The sequence below is a fragment of the Onychostoma macrolepis genome, chromosome 16, assembly GCF_012432095.1.
Source record: "Onychostoma macrolepis isolate SWU-2019 chromosome 16, ASM1243209v1, whole genome shotgun sequence".
Taxonomy (NCBI): Eukaryota; Metazoa; Chordata; class Actinopteri; order Cypriniformes; family Cyprinidae; genus Onychostoma; species Onychostoma macrolepis.
Window position 1 is genome coordinate 2,303,294 of NC_081170.1, and position 21,054 is coordinate 2,324,347.

Genomic DNA, 21,054 nt, shown 5'->3' on the forward strand with positions numbered 1-21,054 from the left:
GACGCCGCTGGTGAGTAGAGCTGGTCAGATGAGCTCAGCGTCCACCAATGCAGATCCTGACCGCCAAAAACACTCAAACACTCATACAGTCACATCAGTTATTTCCACACTATCCTCCAGCAGTTCTGTCATAAGTGGCATTTAATTCAAATATGATTGGGACTGAATGTTAAAGCGCATACTACTAGATCTATTAGGCCCATTCATTATCAATATTTTATTGGTTTTAACTACTCCTGTAAAATAAATAAATAACTTATATGTGACCCTGGACCACAAAAGCAGTCATAAGAACAAGTATATTTGTAGCAATAGCCAACAATACATTGTATGGGTCAAAATTAATACTTTTTCTTTTATACCAAAAATCATTAGGATATTAAGTAAAGATCAAGTAAGAGACTGGTTTTGTGGTCCAGGGTCATATTTTAATAGAATTATATAATATAATATTTATAAATAAAAATAATTATAAAAAATTTAGTAGTAATAGAATAACTTATTTTTATTATCATTATATTCGAATTTATAATTTAATTTATTATAAAATCAATAAAATAAAATTTATTTTTAAAAAATGAACAGCATCTGATGACGATCTGGCTGCAACATTTTTGTTTCTGAAGGGACAAAAAAAAAAAAAAGACTTGTGATTAAAAGCCCAAAATCAAAACAATAAAAAAAATACAGGAAAATATAAAATCACAAGAAACATGAAATTTAATCACAAAATTCAGTTACATCCCAAGTAGTTGCATGTAAACTGTGAGCAAACAAACACAAACAAACGTCATATATTGAAAAGCTGCAAAGTTCAGTCACGCTGTGCCATTCTTCACTGAAAACTGGTCGTTTAATATCACTGAAAGACACTGAATCGTTTACAATTTACGTGAAATGCAAAAATTAGGACAAAAAGGCATTGAAAGGTTTCATGATGGCCAAACAGACACACAACACAAGAGTTTGGCAAATGGATATGAAGCTTCACGTGACGCTCGGACCATCTGCAGATCGTCACATTAATACAGGAACAGAATTCATTCACAGGAGAAGGTGTTTGGTTATAAACACTAGTGATATATCAACCAACACATAACAGCCGCGTTAGTGTGAGTAATAAACCACCGACAGCCTAGTTAACAGACGAGCAGATAACTGTGAGAACTGAGGAAACAGTGAGTGCAAAACATTTCAGTCTGAGGATACTGCAATTAAAACAAGACCAGCACAAACATACGTCAGCCACGCAGGAAAAACACTAATGCACAACACACACAAACAAGTAACAGGTGATAGTTATTGAAACATGCATGCAGGCACACGATATCTGTGTTAAAGGGACACAGAAGTCTGTGAAGGCTTGAATACTGCTGTAAGGGTGTGATGATCAGGATCATATTAATGTGATTAAATGATGATTCTAGCAAACATGCAAAACTAAACACTACAGAAGCTTATTTCCACCGAGGAACAAAACAATAAAAATCTCACAAGTCTGACTTTTTTCATGAATAATAATCCTACATTATAATTTGTGAAAATGTAATGTTTATGGTTTCTTTTTTGCCTTTCTCTGCACTGTACATAAACTGCATTTCTGTATGTATACAATTACATTTTGAACTGTGCAAATGCAAGAAATGAGATGGCATGCATAAATGTGAGATAGAAAAATCTAAATTGAAAGAAGAGTCAAATGTGAGAATTTGAATTGCAAGAAAAAAACAACTCATATTTGATAAAATAAGTGAAAGGTGAGAATAAACTAAATCTGAATTGTGAGTCAGAAATGTGAGATAAATCAAATTGTGAGAAGAAAATTAGAAATGTGAGGGGGTTAAAATTCAGATTTAAAAGATAAATGCAATTTAGATTTTTTTTTATGTAATTCAATTTAAGTTTTACTTTAAAATTGTCATACATGAGATTAGAAAAAAATCAGAATGGTGACAAAAAGTCAGAAATGTGAGACAAAAAAATAAGGAAAAAGTCAGAAATGTGCCTTTTTTCAATTTTATTTTGACAAGCTTGTTTTCTCCAAAGAATAAAAAAGGAAAAAAAGGCAATTGTGACTTTATATCTCACATTTCTGACATCTTTCTCACAATTCTGACTTTCTTGCATTTGCAAGTTTGTCTCACATTTGTCGGTTGTAAACTTGCAATAAGATTTTACTTCTCAGAACTGAATGCATCTCTTAATTCTAAAAAATAAAAGCCAGAATTACAAAGATGCAAACTCGGAATTGTGAGAAAAAAAAAAAAAAGTCAGAATTGTGAGATTAAAAGTTCAGAAGTACTTGAATTTTTATTCCGTGGCTGAAATAAGCTTCCATGAGAAATGCAGTGACGGCAGCAGCTGTCGAACATCACTGGAGAAGCAGAGATGCACTAGAAACAAACATCTCACGATAAAACATCCTGCGCATCAAGTACAGCATCAAACTCTGAAAGTGCTAAAAACCATGTGCTTTCGGTGAGATTCAGGCCGATGAACCTGCATTCATCTCTAACATGATTCCTTTAAAGCAGCTTAACCTGGAAACATTCAACTCCTGAACAGATGAAGTCAGTCTGATCGAACACTGGCCAAAACACAGCAACAGTCCTCGCTAAAGTCAACATGAGATGCCACTCGCAAACCATTTTACCGTCATAATCTGATGTGCATTAGCATTCAGATGTTTGGGCTCAGTAAGATTTCATTTGTAAGAAAGAAATACTTTTATTCATCAAGGATGCATTAAATTGATCAAAAGTGCCAGTAAAGACATTTATAACGTTACAAAAGATTTCCGTTTCAAATAAATGCTGCTCTTTTGAACTTTCTATTCATCTGTGAATCACGAAAAATAAAACGTATCACGGTTTCCACAAAAATATAAATGTTTTCAGCATTGATAATAATCAGAAATGTTTCTTGAGCAGCAAATCAGCATATTCGAATGATTTCTGAAGGATCATGTGACACTGAAGACTGCAGTAATGATGCTGAAAATTCAGTTTTGATCACAAAAATATATTAGTTTAACAGATATTCACATAGAGAACAGTTATTTTAAATTACAATAATATTTCAATTTTTTTACTGTATTTTTTATCAAATAAATGCAGCCTTGGTGAGCAGAAGAGACTTCTTTCAAAAACATAAAAAAGCCCAAACTCTACATTTACATTTTTATGGCCGATTATCAATAAAAGAAAATTATTTAAAAGAACATGCACCAGCAAAATGCACAATAAGAACGTGTTTCAAGAAGGTAAAAAGGGTAAATTCTGATATCATGTTGACTTGTGATAATTTGTAAACGCATTATGATAATGAATTACATACTCTGAAATCTGCTGCATACAGTAAAATACAGCTGTGACATCAAATCCAGCACTGATACGAGTCACGCATGCGACTGAAAACACCATGACGCACAGCACTGCTTGGGATCTAACCTGGTTAACCGGTCTCTGTAGGTAAAGTGAGCTCGCTAACTAAACACCGGACACACAGTATTGCCTTTTCAAAGGGTCTTGCAGCGCCATTTAACCCTTCATCATCATAATCATCATCATCATCATCATCATCACAGTCATCCGATGTTCCCTCCGCTAACAGGAGCGACACCTGTGCAAAAGTTCCCGTCGAAAAGCCTTTCAGAGACGGCCTTATTTCTCCACGCCGTTGATGCTTCTGTTATTTCCAGAGTCCCTCCGTTTCCTGGTGGAAGAGGAAGTTGTGCTGTCCGTCTCAAAATCCCCTACAGAACACATTACAGTGTGAGAGATTACACTGGCGCGTATGTTTGCGTTCATGCACAGAATGCACAACATATAATGCGTGCATGTTTGCAAAGATCTATACAGAAACAAATTAACTGGACTGACTGGATATTTGACAATTGCATAATGATATTTTACAGTTTCTGCAGATAAATTTTTGTTTACTGTACATAGCATGCAAACCTACTATATGCATTGACTATAAGGGTTATCATCATTAACTAAAACCATAAAAAAATTTAAATATACCTTAACTGAAATAAAATAAATGTAAAAAAATTTCCAGCTAGTCGGCAAAGCAAAAAAAAACAAAAAAAAAAACAGAACTATACAATTACAATGGAAAATATTTCAAATTATATCTAATAAAAATGAGAAAAAAAAAAACTTCTGAAAAAGTATTTTTGTATTGAAAATGACTTAAAATCACTAAAACTTTAACTGAAATTAAAATGAAATACAAAAATATAAAATAATTCAACAATTACGAAAACTTCCAAATTAAAATAAAAGGGGAAAAAACAAAAATAAAAACGAATTCAAAATATTGAAAAAAATGATATCTAATGAAAATGACCAAAAAAAAACAACAAAATTAGTAAAGCTTTCAACTTAAAATGAAAAATGGAAAACACTAAAATGAAAACTAATTAAAAAAAATTAAAAAGCAATAATCGAACAAGTGTCAAAACCCAACAAAATTATGAAAACTTTCAAATGAAAAAGAAAAATACAAAAACTAATTCAAAATAATAAAAGATATCAAAAATGACAAAAAAAATAAAATAAAAAACACATATACACACACTCATAAAAAAAAACTTAAAAGACTACATGTATGATCTAATAAATTTGCCAAAATGTGCAACAATTATATGCTTGACTTGACCTTCCATTTCCAGTGTGGCTTCCAGCGTCACTTAAATAAAATACAGTATATATACACTGTGCAGTAGCAGTAGTCTAGTATTAGAAACAACTGCCGTCTACTTGGCAGCCATGTGTTTCTGCTGGGTCACCACAAGAGGTCATAACACTACAGCTTAGATTCAGTGTTTTTGTGAGCCATCATTACCATAACGAAGCATTAATAACCAGCACGCTGTTGTGGAGCGTGTGAATGATGTTTCTGTACCTGTGTATTCAGACTCAGCGTCGCCCGGCTCCGTGTAAATACTGTCCTCACACTCCGAGAAGCTCTGCAGAGTCACATCATTCATACATACAACATTTTATATTCTATATTATTTATATACTGTAGTAGCACTAGCAATAATCCTTTATGATGCTTTCTAGCAAAGAATTGACTTGGGTCTTCTGTTTTTGCACAATACAGATGTAATTCTTAACTGAATGTTTTCCAGTGAAGTAAGAAAGTCTCACAGCGATTGAGTAAATGACGCACCTTCTGTCGGGGCCCGTAGTTCTCAGCAAACCAGACCATCCCATACAGACACAGGAACGTGATGAAAGCCTGCAGACGCCAGACACAAACACATTAAAACACTACACAGAGACCATCTCCTCCCACAATCAGACCGCAGGGACTCACCAAACACAAGAGCCACAGAATCACATACAGAATCTGCATCTTGGAAAACAAGTCTTGTCCGAATTTAATGCACGCCAAGGCCTCCAGGAAAGCGATCGCTCTGCAGGACAGAAAACCAGAGATTGGCATGACATTGCGAGATTTCATGTTTCTGCCTGATGGCTTGAATAGCTTTATTTGGAAAGACTGAATCATTCTAGAGTCAGTGGTGTGAATCCGTTGCAGAGTGCATCAAAATAATGATTAAAAAATGCTTTTTTTTAAATTGTGGAATCTTTTAGGGCTTCATAGGCCTATAAAATACTATAATAATGATCATCATGATTTTATTGCGATTATTATGAAACAAAAATAATGAGCAAAATAAAAAAAAATACTGAGAAATGTTTTTTATTTTACTGCAAAATTACAAAAAATAACTTAATATTGCAAAAATATTTAATTTCTTAATTTTCAACTCTAAACCATCAAGCTTTTATTTTGAAGGGTTTCAAGCTAATAAAATATGCGTTGCCAGTTTCAGAGGGAAAACATTAGTGCAAATTGATTACATTAAATCAGACTGCGTGATTTGACAATTGAACTAAGCAATATCGATTTTATTTTGATATATAGTGCAACCATACTTTTTATTAGACATGAATTGTGCAACATAAAGCCAAAGGATGTTAGATGAAGTCTAGATTAATCTTTCAGTAATTTAACTACACATTTGCATGTTTGCAGTTCTATGATATTAATTAATGATCACATGACATGCAGGTAAACAAATAATATATATATATATAATAAGTGTTTTATTTTCACGGTTTAAATTTTTAAAATATATATAAATACTGCACAGTGTTCAAACTCGCATGACAAATTAATAAATATTTAATACATAACAATTAGTGCCGTCAAACGATTAGTTGCATCCAAAATAAAGGAATTTGTTTACATAATATATATATGCATGTACTGTGTATATTTATTACGTATATGTAAATACACATGCATGTATATATTTAAGACAAATATGATGTTTATATATTAAATATATTTATATATAAATTAAATTATATGAATATAAATATATACATGCATGTGTGTGTGTATTTATATATAAATAAATATACACAGTGCACACACACATTATGTAAACAAAAACTTATTTTGGATCCGATTAATTGCGATTAATTGTTTGACAGCACTAATAATAATTTATATAATTATACTCATGATTTTATTCATCAGAGTGAAGCTGCATATAAATCTCATATGCATTTGACAAATGCACTAAGCAATATCAGTTTTATTTCAATATATCGTACAGCTCAACGTTCGTTCTACTGGATTTTGTGCAACATGAAGCAGAAGGATGTTAGATCAAATCTAAATGGTTTAACCCAGATGTTTGGCACAAGATAAAACTCAAATCTAGGTCATTGTGTTAGTTCATATCTGAGACGAGGCGAATTATAATTACAACAGAGGACCAGCAGCTTTCATGCGGGTTTGTGGTTCAACGTTTGACCAGCAGCAATGCTCCAGATTCGCACGAGCAGCGCTCAGACTCACCCGAACACCCAGCACTGAGTCCCGACCCGCTTGCACTGTGTGTCCGTCAGATACGCGTAATACTGCCTAAACATCAGAGCAGAGGAACATCAGATCACATCAACATTTCAATAATTTAACAACACATTTGCATATTTCATGCATGCATATTTCTCTGATATTATTTAATGGTCACATCATGACATGCAAGTAAACAAATACTGTTGTTTTAGTATAGAATATTGCATTTTCATCCCACGCACCTATAAATGATTCAGGTTACATTTTAATTTGATTGTTTTATACTAATATTATTTATAAATTTTATCAGTTTTTGTTACATTTTAATTTTACATTTTTATTATTTAAATAATAATTCAGGTGTGTGGGCATTGCATTTTCATTGGATTGTTTTTATATTATTATTTATTTTAATTTATCAGTTTTTGTTACTTTTTAATTTTAAATTGTTATGATTTAATTAATGATTCAGGTGTGCAGGCATTACATTTTAATTGGCTTGTTTTCATATTAATATTATTTATTTTATCAATTTTTATGTAGAAGCATATTAGAAATGCAAAGTCGGCAACACCAAAGCTCCAAAAGTATCAAAGAAATTTATTTTAAAAAATTTGCATAGTGTTACGTTTGGAGCGCGCAGGCTCTTCATCAGACAAATGAACAACACTGATATGCCTCTCTTTATACCTCCAGGTGATCAAAGGTCACATGACCTAACACGATATTACCATAATAATACCCCAACAAATAAACCAAAACAATAACATATCAGTCAAGAAAAAAAGAAAAACAGAACATATAAAACTATGCAAAATAACAAAATACAATTCTCAATCTACAATTCAACAGCATTAATTGACACCTGCCTACGTACATAAATTCATCCAGTACCATCAAAACCTTTATTAGAGCTGTAAAAAAGCCATATAAATAGATAGGTATTTCATATTTAAAGAAATGGACGCATATCAAAGTCCTCATTTAATCGTCTCGGGGACAACGTATCTAATGTAAAAATCCAATAAGCCTCACGTTGTAAAAGTAATTTATTAATATCACCACCGCGCCGTGGACACTTGACTGCCTCTATATCTATGTCCTGAAGAGTGGAAACGGAGTGTCTCGAGTTTGCAAAACGCTGAGCTACTGGACTTTTTGGATCGCGATGTCTAATTGCACACCGATGTTCAGAAATACGAATTTTCAAAGTTTTAGAGGTAAATTTATTACAGCTCTAATAAAGGTAGTTTTAGAGGTAAATCCACTTATTGTAGGCTTGTAGAAAGTGATGAAGTATCTATATTAAAATCATAACTTGACGAAGGCACAACTGTCAGAATTGGAATCACTTATTGGTCTATAGTGATTCAAAGTGCTGATAAGGGTGGCGCAGTGGTGATTTTAGATCTAAAAAAAATACGAATTTGAAATTCAGATACAAATAATTCAGTTTTTTATAAAAATTTTAGTACGAATCCTTTGGTGCATTTTAAGACATCTGTATACAATACTTTACAACTCTTTGTAGATTCAGATCAGCTGACCAAAGATGAATACGAATATATTATATTGGTGCCTTCACATAATTATTTTTTGTTTGGGTCAGATTATTATTTGCAGATTTCAGGGGTTCCAAGATGGCCCCAAGCGTTGCATCCCTATTTTGTGGGATGTTTGAACATCAGTTTGTGTTAAACCCTGGGGTAAATGATTTTTTGAGACACATTGTTCTATGGAAACGATATATTGATGATGTTTTTTTAATATGGAGTGGTGCTGAATCTGAGCTAATGGAGTTTCATAGTTTGGTAAACAACAAATGTAGTGCGTTGAAATTTACCATTGAATTTCATCAAGAGAAAATGAATTGTTTGGATGTGCTTGTTCTTCGCACTGCATCGGGCATCGAAACTACTTTGTATCGCAAACCAACTGACCGTAATACCATCTTATCATCCTGTGTCATTAAAGCGCTCGTTACCAATTTCACAATTTAGTCGTATTCGCCGTATTTTCAACAGCAATCACAAATCTTATCGGAGAGATTCAGAAAACGATCATATCGAGAAGAGTGCATCCAGTCTGCAGCGAGTCGTTTTAAAGATGCAGTCTCGTTAAAAAACAAAAAAAATTTAAACGTTGGATTAATTGTTACATTCAATATTCGCCTGTTTCGAAGGACATTAATCATGTTTTATTGAAACATTGGCATATTGTAGAGAGTGATCACGGTCTCGAGAAGTGTTTTGATGAACCACCTCGTTTAGTGTGTAAGAAAACACCTAATCTTCCAAATATCTTGGTCAGATCTGATTTGAAACCTGCTCCTCATTTCTTGAATAAAACACCGTATGGGAATTACAGATGTGGGAATTGTGCAATTTCACATATAAGACGTTGACTTTTACACATCCTCATACGGTGAAAACCTTTCAAATTCAGGGTACGCTTTCTCGTAAGACGGCTAATGTTATTTATTTGTTGCGTTGCCCTTGTGGTTTATGTTATGTTGGTAATTGTTTTTACATTAATATTCATTTGAATTTTATCCATTTTTGTGGTACATTTTTAATCAATTTTAATTTTACATTATGATTTAATTAACGATTCAGGTGTGCAGGCATCATATTTCTATTTGATTGTTTTTATATTAATTATGTTTTGTTTTATTTTATTAACTGTAATTTAATTTTTTTACATTTTTAATCAATTAAAAAAATGTAATTAAATTTTAATGAGTGCAAATGGCCTTTAGGTATATTTTGCACCAAATAAAAGTCTAAAATGTGTGTTCTTCACTTACCGTACAGTAGGAGCAGTGATGATCCCGATGAACAGGATCCGGCACCAGCTGAGAGCGTGGCATGCTGGGAACACGAAGATGTGCTTCAGGAAGAATGTGTTCAGCTCCGTCAGCTTGAGTCAGAGACAGAGGAAGATAACCAATCAACCAAAACAAACTAAACTGATCCTTAAGATCAGAGGGAAAGAAACAGTTTTAATAAAGCTTTATGCAGTAAAGAACTAATTTGAATGAATTTATTAACAGATTAGTTAACACACACACACAGAATATGCATATAAGCCAAGTCAGCTTTATTTATAAAGTGCTTTGTGCAATATGGATACAATGTAAACAGAAATGCAAATAATTTCTTTCTAAAAAAATAAAAAATAAATGAGTTCTGATTACTAAGTGAACAAATGATTAAGTGTTTTCACACACGATCACTGTGTAGGTCATCAGTAAATGAGTGTGGCATTAAAACGGCAGTGTTTCCCAAATTAAACACAAGAGCTGTTAGTTTCGAATGATGCGTGTAATGTAGAGAACTGTATTTAGAGTTCTGCAAAAAGTTGTGTAGTGTAGAGTCTATAAATGCAACTACGCCTTAGTTGCATTTATCAAATTACAGCTGTGCGATAATATAGTTCACATTTTGCAACAATATAAACAATCAAGCAGCTGAGATTCAGAAAATCGGATTTAAAACATCATTTTTTGCACATCACACATGTAGTCGCTCTGTTTTTATAACCTGACCTACTTCAAATAAGTCAAATGATCTAAAAGCCTAAAAAGCAATCAGAGGAAATTACTACTTTTCAAAGCCACATTCATGTGAAATCCCATATTTAGCCTCAAAATCCAGTGCAACTGGTAGAGATTGTGCTTCAGAGATTCACGGTATTGGCAGCTGATTTTCTGAGTCTGTGAAGTGGAAATGAAGCATCTCCTCCTCCTCCAATTCCCATCTCAAAGACATTTAATTACTGTTTAAAGGGCCCTCGGTAGGGAGCGAGTGGACCACCCTCCTCGCACACAATAGAGAATGAAGAGCGGCCTTTCATCGCCGTGGAAACGGCTCGGGGGCAGAGCCTGTTCTCTCAGGAGAACTCATGTGACCCACACTTCTGAACTAGTTAGAGTTCGTTAAACTAGTTATTTTTTATGCTGACAATAAAGAACAAAAACAAAAAAACTGACTAATAAAGACGGTTACAGTTAACTCTAGTAGTTTTAATTATTTGATAAATTGGATTAATTCTAATTAATAATTGGATTATTAAAATGTATTAATTGGAATTTCATTAACGCTAACACTTTACAATAAGGTCCCATTAGTTAATGACAGTCAATGCACTAACTAACATTAACTAACAATAGCAATACATGTGTTACAGTATTTATTCATCTTTGTTAATAAAAACACAACTGTTCATTGTTAGTTAGTGTCAGCTCAGGTAACTTTAAAGAATATGAACAACTTTCAGTTTTAATCATTTATTCAGTAAATGTTGAAATGAACATTTACTAAGATTAATAAATGCTTTAGAAGTAGTTTTCATTGTTAGTTCATGCTAACTAATGTTAACAAATGGAAACTTATTGTAAAGTGTTACCAAATTAATAAAATTTATCAATATTTCTCACTATATAATTTGGAGACAGACTCCACCCACCAAAAAAATATAAATAAATAAAACACAAAGACAAAGTGAGAAATATTCATAAACTGGTATTTAATTAAATATATTTATCACCATATAATTTGAAGAAAGACTCAATGTGTGTGATATATATATATATATATATATGTATATATGTATGATCGACCGATATTGATTTTTTTATAACCGATACCAATTATTTGCATGTTTATGTGCCCGATAACAGATAGGCAGAACCGATATTCATTTACTTATTTATTTCATAAAGTAAATAAATAACTGAGTGAAGTAAGTCCATACTTCACTTTGGTTTTTCCTCCTTTGTCATCTTAAAAAAAAAGAAAAAAAAAAGGTTGAAAAAAAGGTCTTTCATGTTAAATTTAATCTTAATATTTGTTTTAAATTTAATCATATTACAACAATAAAAACATTTTATTTATAAAAAGCATCAGCAGCAACACCGATTTAAAATTAAGCAAAATAAATGTAGAATGTCTCATTTTCAAAACTTCATTTTAAACTACAGTTTTAGGTTTATAAGCTTTTTAATAGGCTAAAGAGTGAAGAATAATTAACTGGATAATGTTAATTCACTGAATAATATTCTCTGGAATATTGAAATATAACAAACAAAACGTGTTTTATTGCATTTCTCAACTGGTATGTGATATCAGAATTATTAATATGTTTTTGTCATTCTAGATTATGAAATGCTAGAATCTATGCATTTACACAGAATTATAACCATAGCCTACTCAAATTGTGATTGTTGTTGTCGTCTCGTCTCCCCTCAAACGCGCTGCAACGACGATCCTGCGCGCAATTCTCAAAACACCCACAAGATGGTAGCATTTATCAGTGAATCCGATATTACAAAACCGATATCCGATTATGGTAAAAAACATAAATATCGGGAGAAATATCGGTAAATCGATATATCGGTCGATCTCTAATATATGTGTGTGCACTATACTGTATAAAGAATTATGAGAAAGATAATTAATACTTATTATATAAAACATACTAAAAGAAATACATTTTTTATTATTGTCTTGTTTTTCACAGTGCATTCTGGGATTGCTAAACTAACTAGGATTTGAACCAAACCTAAAATGAGAGCAATTATTTGATTATATTATATATATATATATATATATATATATATAAAAGTCACTCTCATGCACCATAAAATCCAATGTATTTTTCCCAAATTCCATGTTTTCCGTTTTAATCTTTTTAATTCAGTTTTAATGGTTTGAGTGAACTTAACTAATTTAATTCATAAAACTGTACGAATCTAAGACCCCAATGAAGTGTTTTATTTTTTAACTTTGGCTGATAGAGAAGTGAATGGACCGACCTGCCATATGATCATGAACAGATAGACTCCCATCACTCTCTGAAGGGAGGACTTCGGGTCGAGCCAGCGCACGTATGTCCAGCTGGCTGGCGTGAACTGCAGAGCGGCGCGCTTGATCTTCCCCGTGGTGCTGTGGATGTCTCTGTGCGGCACAAACACACCGTCAGTCTCTGACAAACACTCTCAGAAGGTCAAGGTCAAGTTTATGTGCATAGCTCCTTAAAAGCAACAAGTGCTGACCAAGGTGCTGCACAGCCAAAACATCAGAAATACCAACCAACAAAAAGAATACTACAATAAGTAATACAAACATCACCAAACAAAAGAAAACATCTGAACATGCAATACATCAAAATAAAGATCAAATCCTCTACTTTCAAAAAAAAAAAAAAAATCGGTTTTATTCTAGCTTCAAGTATTGTTTTTATAATCAACACTTAATGTCGGCAGGTTTCATAAAAAAGCAACATTTTGAGCAAAAAGCTGAGTAAATCACATTTTTATCAAATACTACATCTGGATCACATATTATCATCAAAGCACAGATGCAGTAGATGGCTTCCATCAGCATCGCAATGCTTTAACACTTTCTAGATCCACATTTCACTCGGTAACATTAGGCAACTTTCATTTATATGCGGTTAGTGTTGACTATCGCATTATTTTTCATATGCATATGCTTACATATGAGATCGCTGGTTTCTGCGTCTTCCTGGTCTGTGTTTTTGATCGAGCGATTCTAGACTCATTCGGGAGACGTGTAATAGCGCCCCCTAGCGTATAACAGCGAGAACGTGGAAAATTCTGTGCTTGGCAGGGAAAGAGTTAAGCAAAAGCCTGAGAAAAAAGATATGTTTTAAGGGAATATTTAAAAGAAGATAATGTAGGGGATGATCTGATGGATAAAGGTAAAGAGTTCCAGAGCGTAGGACCAAGAACTGAAAAAGCCACGTTCCCTTTAGATTTGAACCGAGAAGGCAGCGTTTGAGGGCGTTTCTTACTTGATGCTGGCCCAGTGATACGTGCGCATCTCCAGAAAGCGGCAGACGGTCATCCCCAGCCAGATCCCTCCGCCGTTACACAGCAGAATATCCAGGATGACCTGATCCCACCAGCACTCCGCGAAATTAGGAAGAAGATGCATGAAGAACAGCTGTGCAGAGAGATTATTCCCCAGTTATTGTGCGTCTCTTCAAGCAAACGCACATCAGACTCCAGTGATTTCAGCTTATTTCACACGATGCCATTAGCATGTTCCTAATGAACAATGTGATGCTGTGATGAGTAGTTTTAACTATTTTATTAATACGTTGTGGTATTTAATTAATTGCAAATAATAACTGAATTAATCATTTATTAATTTGTTTTTAATTATATTTATCAATATTTCTCACCATGTAATTTGAAAACTCATAGAGAATTATTTTATACTTTTTTTTTTTTTTTTACTGAGCATTTCACAATGCATTCTGGGATTGCTAAACTAGAGTTTGAACCAAACTTAATTTGGAGCCAGATGCTGAACAATATCAAATTTTATTTTATCCCAAATTTCTATTTTAATTATGGACTTAGTTTTAATGGTATGATTTAATTTTAATAATCAAAAATAATGTCTAATCAATTAATTTCATAAACTTTAAGAATTTCATATTATTATTACAATAATAATAAATAAATAAATAAATAAATAACATTTCAACAATAACAGGGAAGGTGTGAAAGGCATTTTATTTATTTATTTATCTTTTTTTTAGAAATTCTGTGTTGTTTTTAATATTTAATTTAATTATTTAAAAATAAATATAATTTAATTTAAATTAATTTAAGTTTTATTCATTTTAATAGTTTTTTAATCAACACTTAATGTAGGCAGGTTTCATAAAAGCAACATTTTGAGCAAAAAGCTGAGTAAATCACATTTTTATCAAATACTCCATCTGGATCATATCAAATTTTATTTTATCCCAAATTTCTACTTTAATTATGGACTTGGTTTTAATGGTATGATTTAATTTTAATAATCAAAAATAATGTCTAATCAATTCATTTCATAAACTTTAAGAATCTCATTATTATTACAATAATAAATAAATAACATTTCAACAATAATAGTGAAAGGCGTTTCATTTATTTAGTTATCTTTTTTTTTAGAAATTCTGTGTTGTTTTTAATATTTAATTAATTTTTAAAATACATATAATAATTTAATTTAAATTAATTTAAGTTTTATTCATTTTGTTGTTTTCTTGTCTTTTTAATGTCTATATTAGTTCCCTATATTATTTTATTTCAGTTCAGCTTTATTTCAGTTTTAGTTATTTTAGTACATCAAGTTAAACTAAATAAAAATGAGAAATGTTTCCTTGGCAACTTGTTGATATATATATATTAAATTTCCATTAACAATTATTTTATTTCAAGTAAATTCGGTGTTCTCTGTTTTAATTTTTCTGCATTCTGTGTTTTATGCTTTAACACAAATTTATTATTGAAAAGAGTGGTAATCAAACAAATGCATAAAACTTTCAACCATTCATTTAATCTTTTCAAATGTAATCAAATGAAAATATAACTCCTCCTCTTTTTTTTTTCTTCTGGCAAACATAATCAAACGGTCGTTAGCTGTGATCATCATATACTGTCTTCTATGAATCAGTGTAACTTCAGGTTCTTGCTGTAAGTGAAGTAATGTGTACCTCGGTCAGCTCCCAGGTGATGCTGATGGTCCAGCACAGTCCATAGCTGCGGATCAGCAGAGCCTTCATTCCCCAACCCCAGAAATGACTGAAGGCAAAGATGTCGAAGTGGCTGAGGATTCGCTCCCAGGTGATCACATGACAGTTGACGGCATACTCCTGTCAATCATCACAACAGTAACAGTTTAACACGTGCTTAAAGGGATAGTTCACCCAAAAATTCTGTCATTAATTACTCAACATAAGACCTTCGTTCATCTTCAGAACACAAATTAAGATATTTTTGATGAAATCCGAGAGCTCTCTGACCCTCTCATAGACAGCAAGTGAGTAATTAATGACAGAATTTTCATTTTTGGGTGAACTATCCCTTTAAAGGTGCTATAGGACATAACAGTGTTAAACTGAACACAGTGCATCAGTTTGAGATTTGTGATGGTGCTATTTTAGCATCACTAGTATAGTTTTTATTATAGCATTTTTATATTTTGTTTTCATTTAAAAATTTTTACTAATTTTGCATGCTTTTGTCTTATCGCATTTATTCATTTTATTTCAGTTTTAGTCATTTCAAGAATGAGACATGATGCCTTGGCAACTAACTGTAATAAACTAAGCTTAAGTTTCATGTTTTCAATTCGTCCACCATTTTAAAATATTTAAATCTAATTTTTTTCTGGATACTGTTTTAATTTAATTTTAATAATCAAATGGTCTGATGTAATTTTAATAATCAAAAACCACGTATAATCAATTAAATTAATAAAATTTAAATATAATTTAATATAAATATATTTTAATTTAACTGGATTCCGTATTTAATTAAAAAAAATTAAATAGTTTGATTTAATTTTAAAAAGCATGCATTTTATTAAAATTACTACATTATTTGATTAAATATTAAATTTTAAACATTTTATTAAATCAGTATTTTATTAAATATTAAATTATAAAAATATTTTATTACATTTTCCTGCATCTTAAATTATTTTTCTAAAATGTGCCTTATTACTGATACACCCACTGAAACATTTTAATGGTTTGACTTAATTTTAATAATCAAAGAACATGTCTAATTATTTAACTTCATAAACCTTCAGCAAAAAAAATAATATATTATTATTCAACAACATAGGGCCCAATTAAATTTTCTTTTTTATGAAGTGTTGTCTGTTTTCATTTTTAATTTAATTAAATAATTTTAAAATAAAAAATGATTTGAAAAATAATTTTTATTTAATTAAAGCTTAAATAATTTTGTTCTGAATTTTGTCTTTTTTAATATGTCTGTATAGTTTTCATTAATTTTTATTTCCGTTTTAGAACTAGTTATTTTAGTATATCAAGTTAAAAATGAGAAATGTTTCCTTGGCAACTAGTTGAAATAAAATAAGTTTAACTTTTACAAATATTTTATTTCAGTTAATGTTCATTTTAAGTCACTTTTTTATGGTTTTTCTTTGCGCTAACTACACTGACGATCTCCAGCTACATCTGCGAGCTCCAGCAGAAGAGAATATTTTGAACAATGCATTCGTGAGCGATTCCTTTAACAACAGAAGTGGGTCAGATCTCACTGACCATGACGTCGGCTTCCCGTTTGGCGTAGCGCAGATTGGGATCCAGCCAGAACATGAGAGACTTGACCTGCTCCCAGTTCAGGAAGATGATAAAAACCAGGAAGAGGAAGTACAGCACACTCAACCCTGCACAAAAACACAAACACACACTTCAGAAACGAGAAACACACCAACCCACTAATCCAACCACTCAGAGACGACCGCAGATCTGCCCTTTCATCATTTATTCATGTTTAAAGATCATCTAGCAGTGCCAGGCTTCCACTCACCGAACACTATACGCCATATTGCTGGATGGGGTCTTGTGAACGGACCTGAAAAAAAAGGCAAAGATGGTTAGTAGCTGACATCATAGACAATAAATAAGCATTGACAAGTATTTTTATCGTCTCATATGACCAAATGCAAGGGCCTGCAATGATACGGTTTGACCAGTGTGGCGCTGTAGCGCAAGACTATACTCAGCGCTCCCACATGCAGTCCAGTGGAAGAAGATGGCACTTATGAATGTAAACAAAAAATGCTGCATCCTAATTCGCCTACTTATACTATGCCCTAAAAGTATGTACTCTTTTTTTGAGCGCTATTTGAGCATAAGAAACAACATTCATGGGGCACTTCATTTCAGATTTTGTTGCTTATTTTGAAATATGTAATTTAATTGTAAATTTATGGGGCGTTTTTGAGATTTCAGGATACATTCATTTAGATAGGACTTGGTCTTGTTTGAGCTGACCGGAGGCGTTGCAAATATAGCCGCCGAGTGAACAGACTTTCCTTGAAAGGGACTTTGATGTAAATAAAGCCGATCCAGGAGAAAAAATGCTGTCATTATATATATATATATATATATATATATATATATATACATACACTCACGGCAAAGTTTGTTGCTGTTATTCATGTAGAGTTAAAAATGCAAACAGCATTTATTGTTAGTGACAGTCTTAATTTTTACAGCAAATTTTGATTTAGTTTTAGTCATAGTCTTTGGAGAGCGGCATTTAGATGAATATAGAAATACATGCTGCGTACTTTCCTCGCAATAACAAAAACACACAACAAACATGAGAAAGCATCAGTTCAGAAAGCATCTGATCACAGAGATGTGGATACGTTTGCACCAGCTTTGCAATTTGCCACTTCATGTTCATTTATATCAAAGTTACATCAAACTAATCATTCGTTGCAGTCCTATTATGAACCTGAACACGTCTGACCATGATCATAAAACACTTATGGCCAAAAGCGCTGGACGCTGAGATCTTCAGCGTGGCTTCAAGACTCTTACCGTTGGGGAAGGCGAGAACGCTGATGACCAAGAAGAAGGAGATGACCAGGATGAGACCCACCCAAAGGTTATTGTCAGGGTTTCCATCATCTCTGCAACGGAAACATGCGGTCACACACTGAAAAAACCCACGTTTACCCAGCCCATCTTCCTGTTTCTATTCCACCACAGTTTCACAATTCTCTACACTTATACACACACCAGTCAGAGAAAAATAGGTTCCTCTTGACATTTTGAAAATATAAATAATTTATTTCCTATTAACAATGCTGCTATAAGAGTCTGGAACTGACAGCATGGGAAGTTGAACTTACCACTTTTGTTTTCACCCAAGCAAACATATCGCTGACTGATGACGATAATCAGGAAATGGACTAATTTTATTACTGTATTTTAAAGTGTCACTGTAAGACAGACTGCTCTTCACTGGATTTTAAAAAGTGAGCAGTGCATACTGGATTGGAGACAGATGCGCATGCAAAAAAAAAAAAAAAAAAAATACAAAAATGGATAAATAGAAGAAAAATTAAAATTAGAATGATACAAACTGATCAAATGTTTCCAAACATGTGCATTGAGGTGCAGTTCGTCATATTAATGGGGTGTTTCTAGTTAGCAGTAAACCGGTTACCTCTCCTGAATATGTTCTTAGATGTGTTGAATGTTATCTTGGGAATTCAAGTATTGATATTGTATTTGTGAACATCATACTTTTTTGGTTTATTTCAGTTGGTCATAAATCTATTGAGCTAAGCCAGTAGTAGTACTGACAGTGTCGTGTGAACATGACTGAAGATGCGAAAAGCAGAGGAACAGACGAACTGAATCACCTAAGTGAGTCATTTACACCGGAAATGCTCTGAGTGATTCAAACTCAAACTTGTGACTTTGATCATTCAGTTCAAACTATTCAAAAGAGCCATTCATTTAAGAATTTCAACATCACTTGTACGTTTAATGATGGGTGAAACCGAGCTTTTTCAAAACTCCTAATGTGTTAAACCATTGCGTCACAAAATAATTCACTGTTTTGAAGCACTCCAATCAGATAGCGTATTGCGAATCTTTTGATTCAGATTGGAATATATATTTTTTAATTTATTATTTATAGAGCAGTACAAAACATCAAACCATTAGGGCAGTACAGTTATAAAAAGAAAAAAATATTACAAATACAAATCCCTTAAGAAAATTAACCATGGTTTTATTAGTAAAAGTGTAGTAACAAATACCATGGTTAAACTACACAGAAACCAAGACGGCAGAAAGCACACCGTTTGTTTTCTTTACTTTACAAAAGGGTTTTGTAGCGTTTTGTTGTTATTGTTGGTGTCTTACTCGCATGACCAAAATGACGGAGGTCATTTTTCTTTTGTCAATACATGGAGCAGCTGTGAAAATACAATAATTTTTACCCATCAACAAAAGTAAGCTAAATCTAGCTTATTTATTGTTTTTATCTGTTTCCTAAACAAAATTACAAAATGAAAATCAAACTGTTTCTCATTTCTCTTTTTAATTAGAAAATCAAATGACCAGAAGGTACAAGGACCATGACTACAACGCTTACTTTAATGAAAAAATAAAAATAAACAGCCAGTAGTCTTCAGTTTACTTCTCGTATTTGCTAGATTACACAAATCGCTGATCGCATTGCATAGAATAAAACCGCACAAGCCCCTGAGTACGCGGTGACGTCATCAATATTTTAATTCGTTTTCCCGGAAGTGAAAGACCGTAGAAGATCGGCTATTTAGAGGATCGTTTTGTTGACAGCTAAGTTAATAGCACATAGGTGACCCCAACACAACAATCACAAACTAAAAGCCAGAGACTTCAGATTTAGATAGCATGATTATTATATGAAACGGAGCCGCGAGATGAAGTGTTGCTACAGTAACATGCCGCCATTGCGGTTCTTTGTGTGACATTGGCGTTGTGCGTCACTCACCGCGTAAACGCGAAGTACATGAGGCTGAGCACGGTGCATGTGAGCAGGGTGATGGTGTGAGGCTTGTAGAAGAAGTCGATGGTGATATCCTCCACCTGCTGCTCGTTGATCATGCGGAAATGCATCCTGTAGTTCACATCATCTTTACTCAGGGTCCTAGAACCGTACGCGGACGCCATGCTCTTTTCTCTCTGTCCTGGCTTCACCTTTGATCTGCCGTGATGTTAGCGGCTCTCTCTCCCTCTCTGGCGTCTGCTGCGCGAATGCAACCCGGATGACGGCCATGCATGTGTGCAATCCGGCTCCTAATACATGCACAACACAACCAGCTGCTCGGGGAGAGCGATGCATGCACGGAGCGGAAAAATGGCACACGCTTTCGGGGAAAACAGACAATTCCTGCATTTTCATTGGTTTGCATGCAGTGCTAGGCGTGCAGCCGGTATGGCAAGCCGAAAGGGTCAAAACGTGCAGCGGCGCTAGAGCTTCTCACGCGCTGAAGGTCACGCTGTTGTGTTGAGTGTCATTTGCACCAACAGTGGCAAACGTGGCATTGAGCTTTCCTCAGTCATACAGTGGCCCCAAAAAGCAGACAAAAGTGCACGCGATTTTTAAAAAAGTTTGCACATAAAAATAGCACCTTTTGGAAAAATATCATTACAATTATCTCCAGTTGCATGAGAGTCTATTTATTTTTATTTTGCATGGAAAGGACTGCGGCAACATCTCTAATTTCAAAACCAACTATCTTTTTCTCAGATGTTTTGTTTGTAAGTGTGTTTCTTTACAATAAATAATTTGATATTCGTATCTAATGCAATGGACTGAAA

At 33.1% G+C, this 21,054-nt stretch overlaps 1 protein-coding gene across 1 annotated transcript; it reads right to left on the minus strand.

Moving 5' to 3' along the window:
- Positions 1-697: 697 nt before the first annotated feature.
- On the minus strand, positions 698-20,972 carry ptdss1a (phosphatidylserine synthase 1a). Its single transcript, XM_058747794.1, has 13 exons — positions 20,225-20,972; positions 18,274-18,365; positions 17,252-17,296; positions 16,984-17,108; positions 15,403-15,561; positions 13,705-13,856; positions 12,704-12,845; positions 9,695-9,807; positions 6,889-6,954; positions 5,329-5,428; positions 5,182-5,250; positions 4,912-4,975; positions 698-3,754 (listed from the first exon to the last, which is right to left on the minus strand). Exons 1-13 carry the CDS (start codon positions 20,401-20,403, stop codon positions 3,663-3,665), a joined length of 1,398 nt encoding a protein of 465 aa, XP_058603777.1. The 5' UTR covers positions 20,404-20,972; the 3' UTR covers positions 698-3,662.
- Between the last annotated feature and the right edge of the window lie 82 nt (positions 20,973-21,054).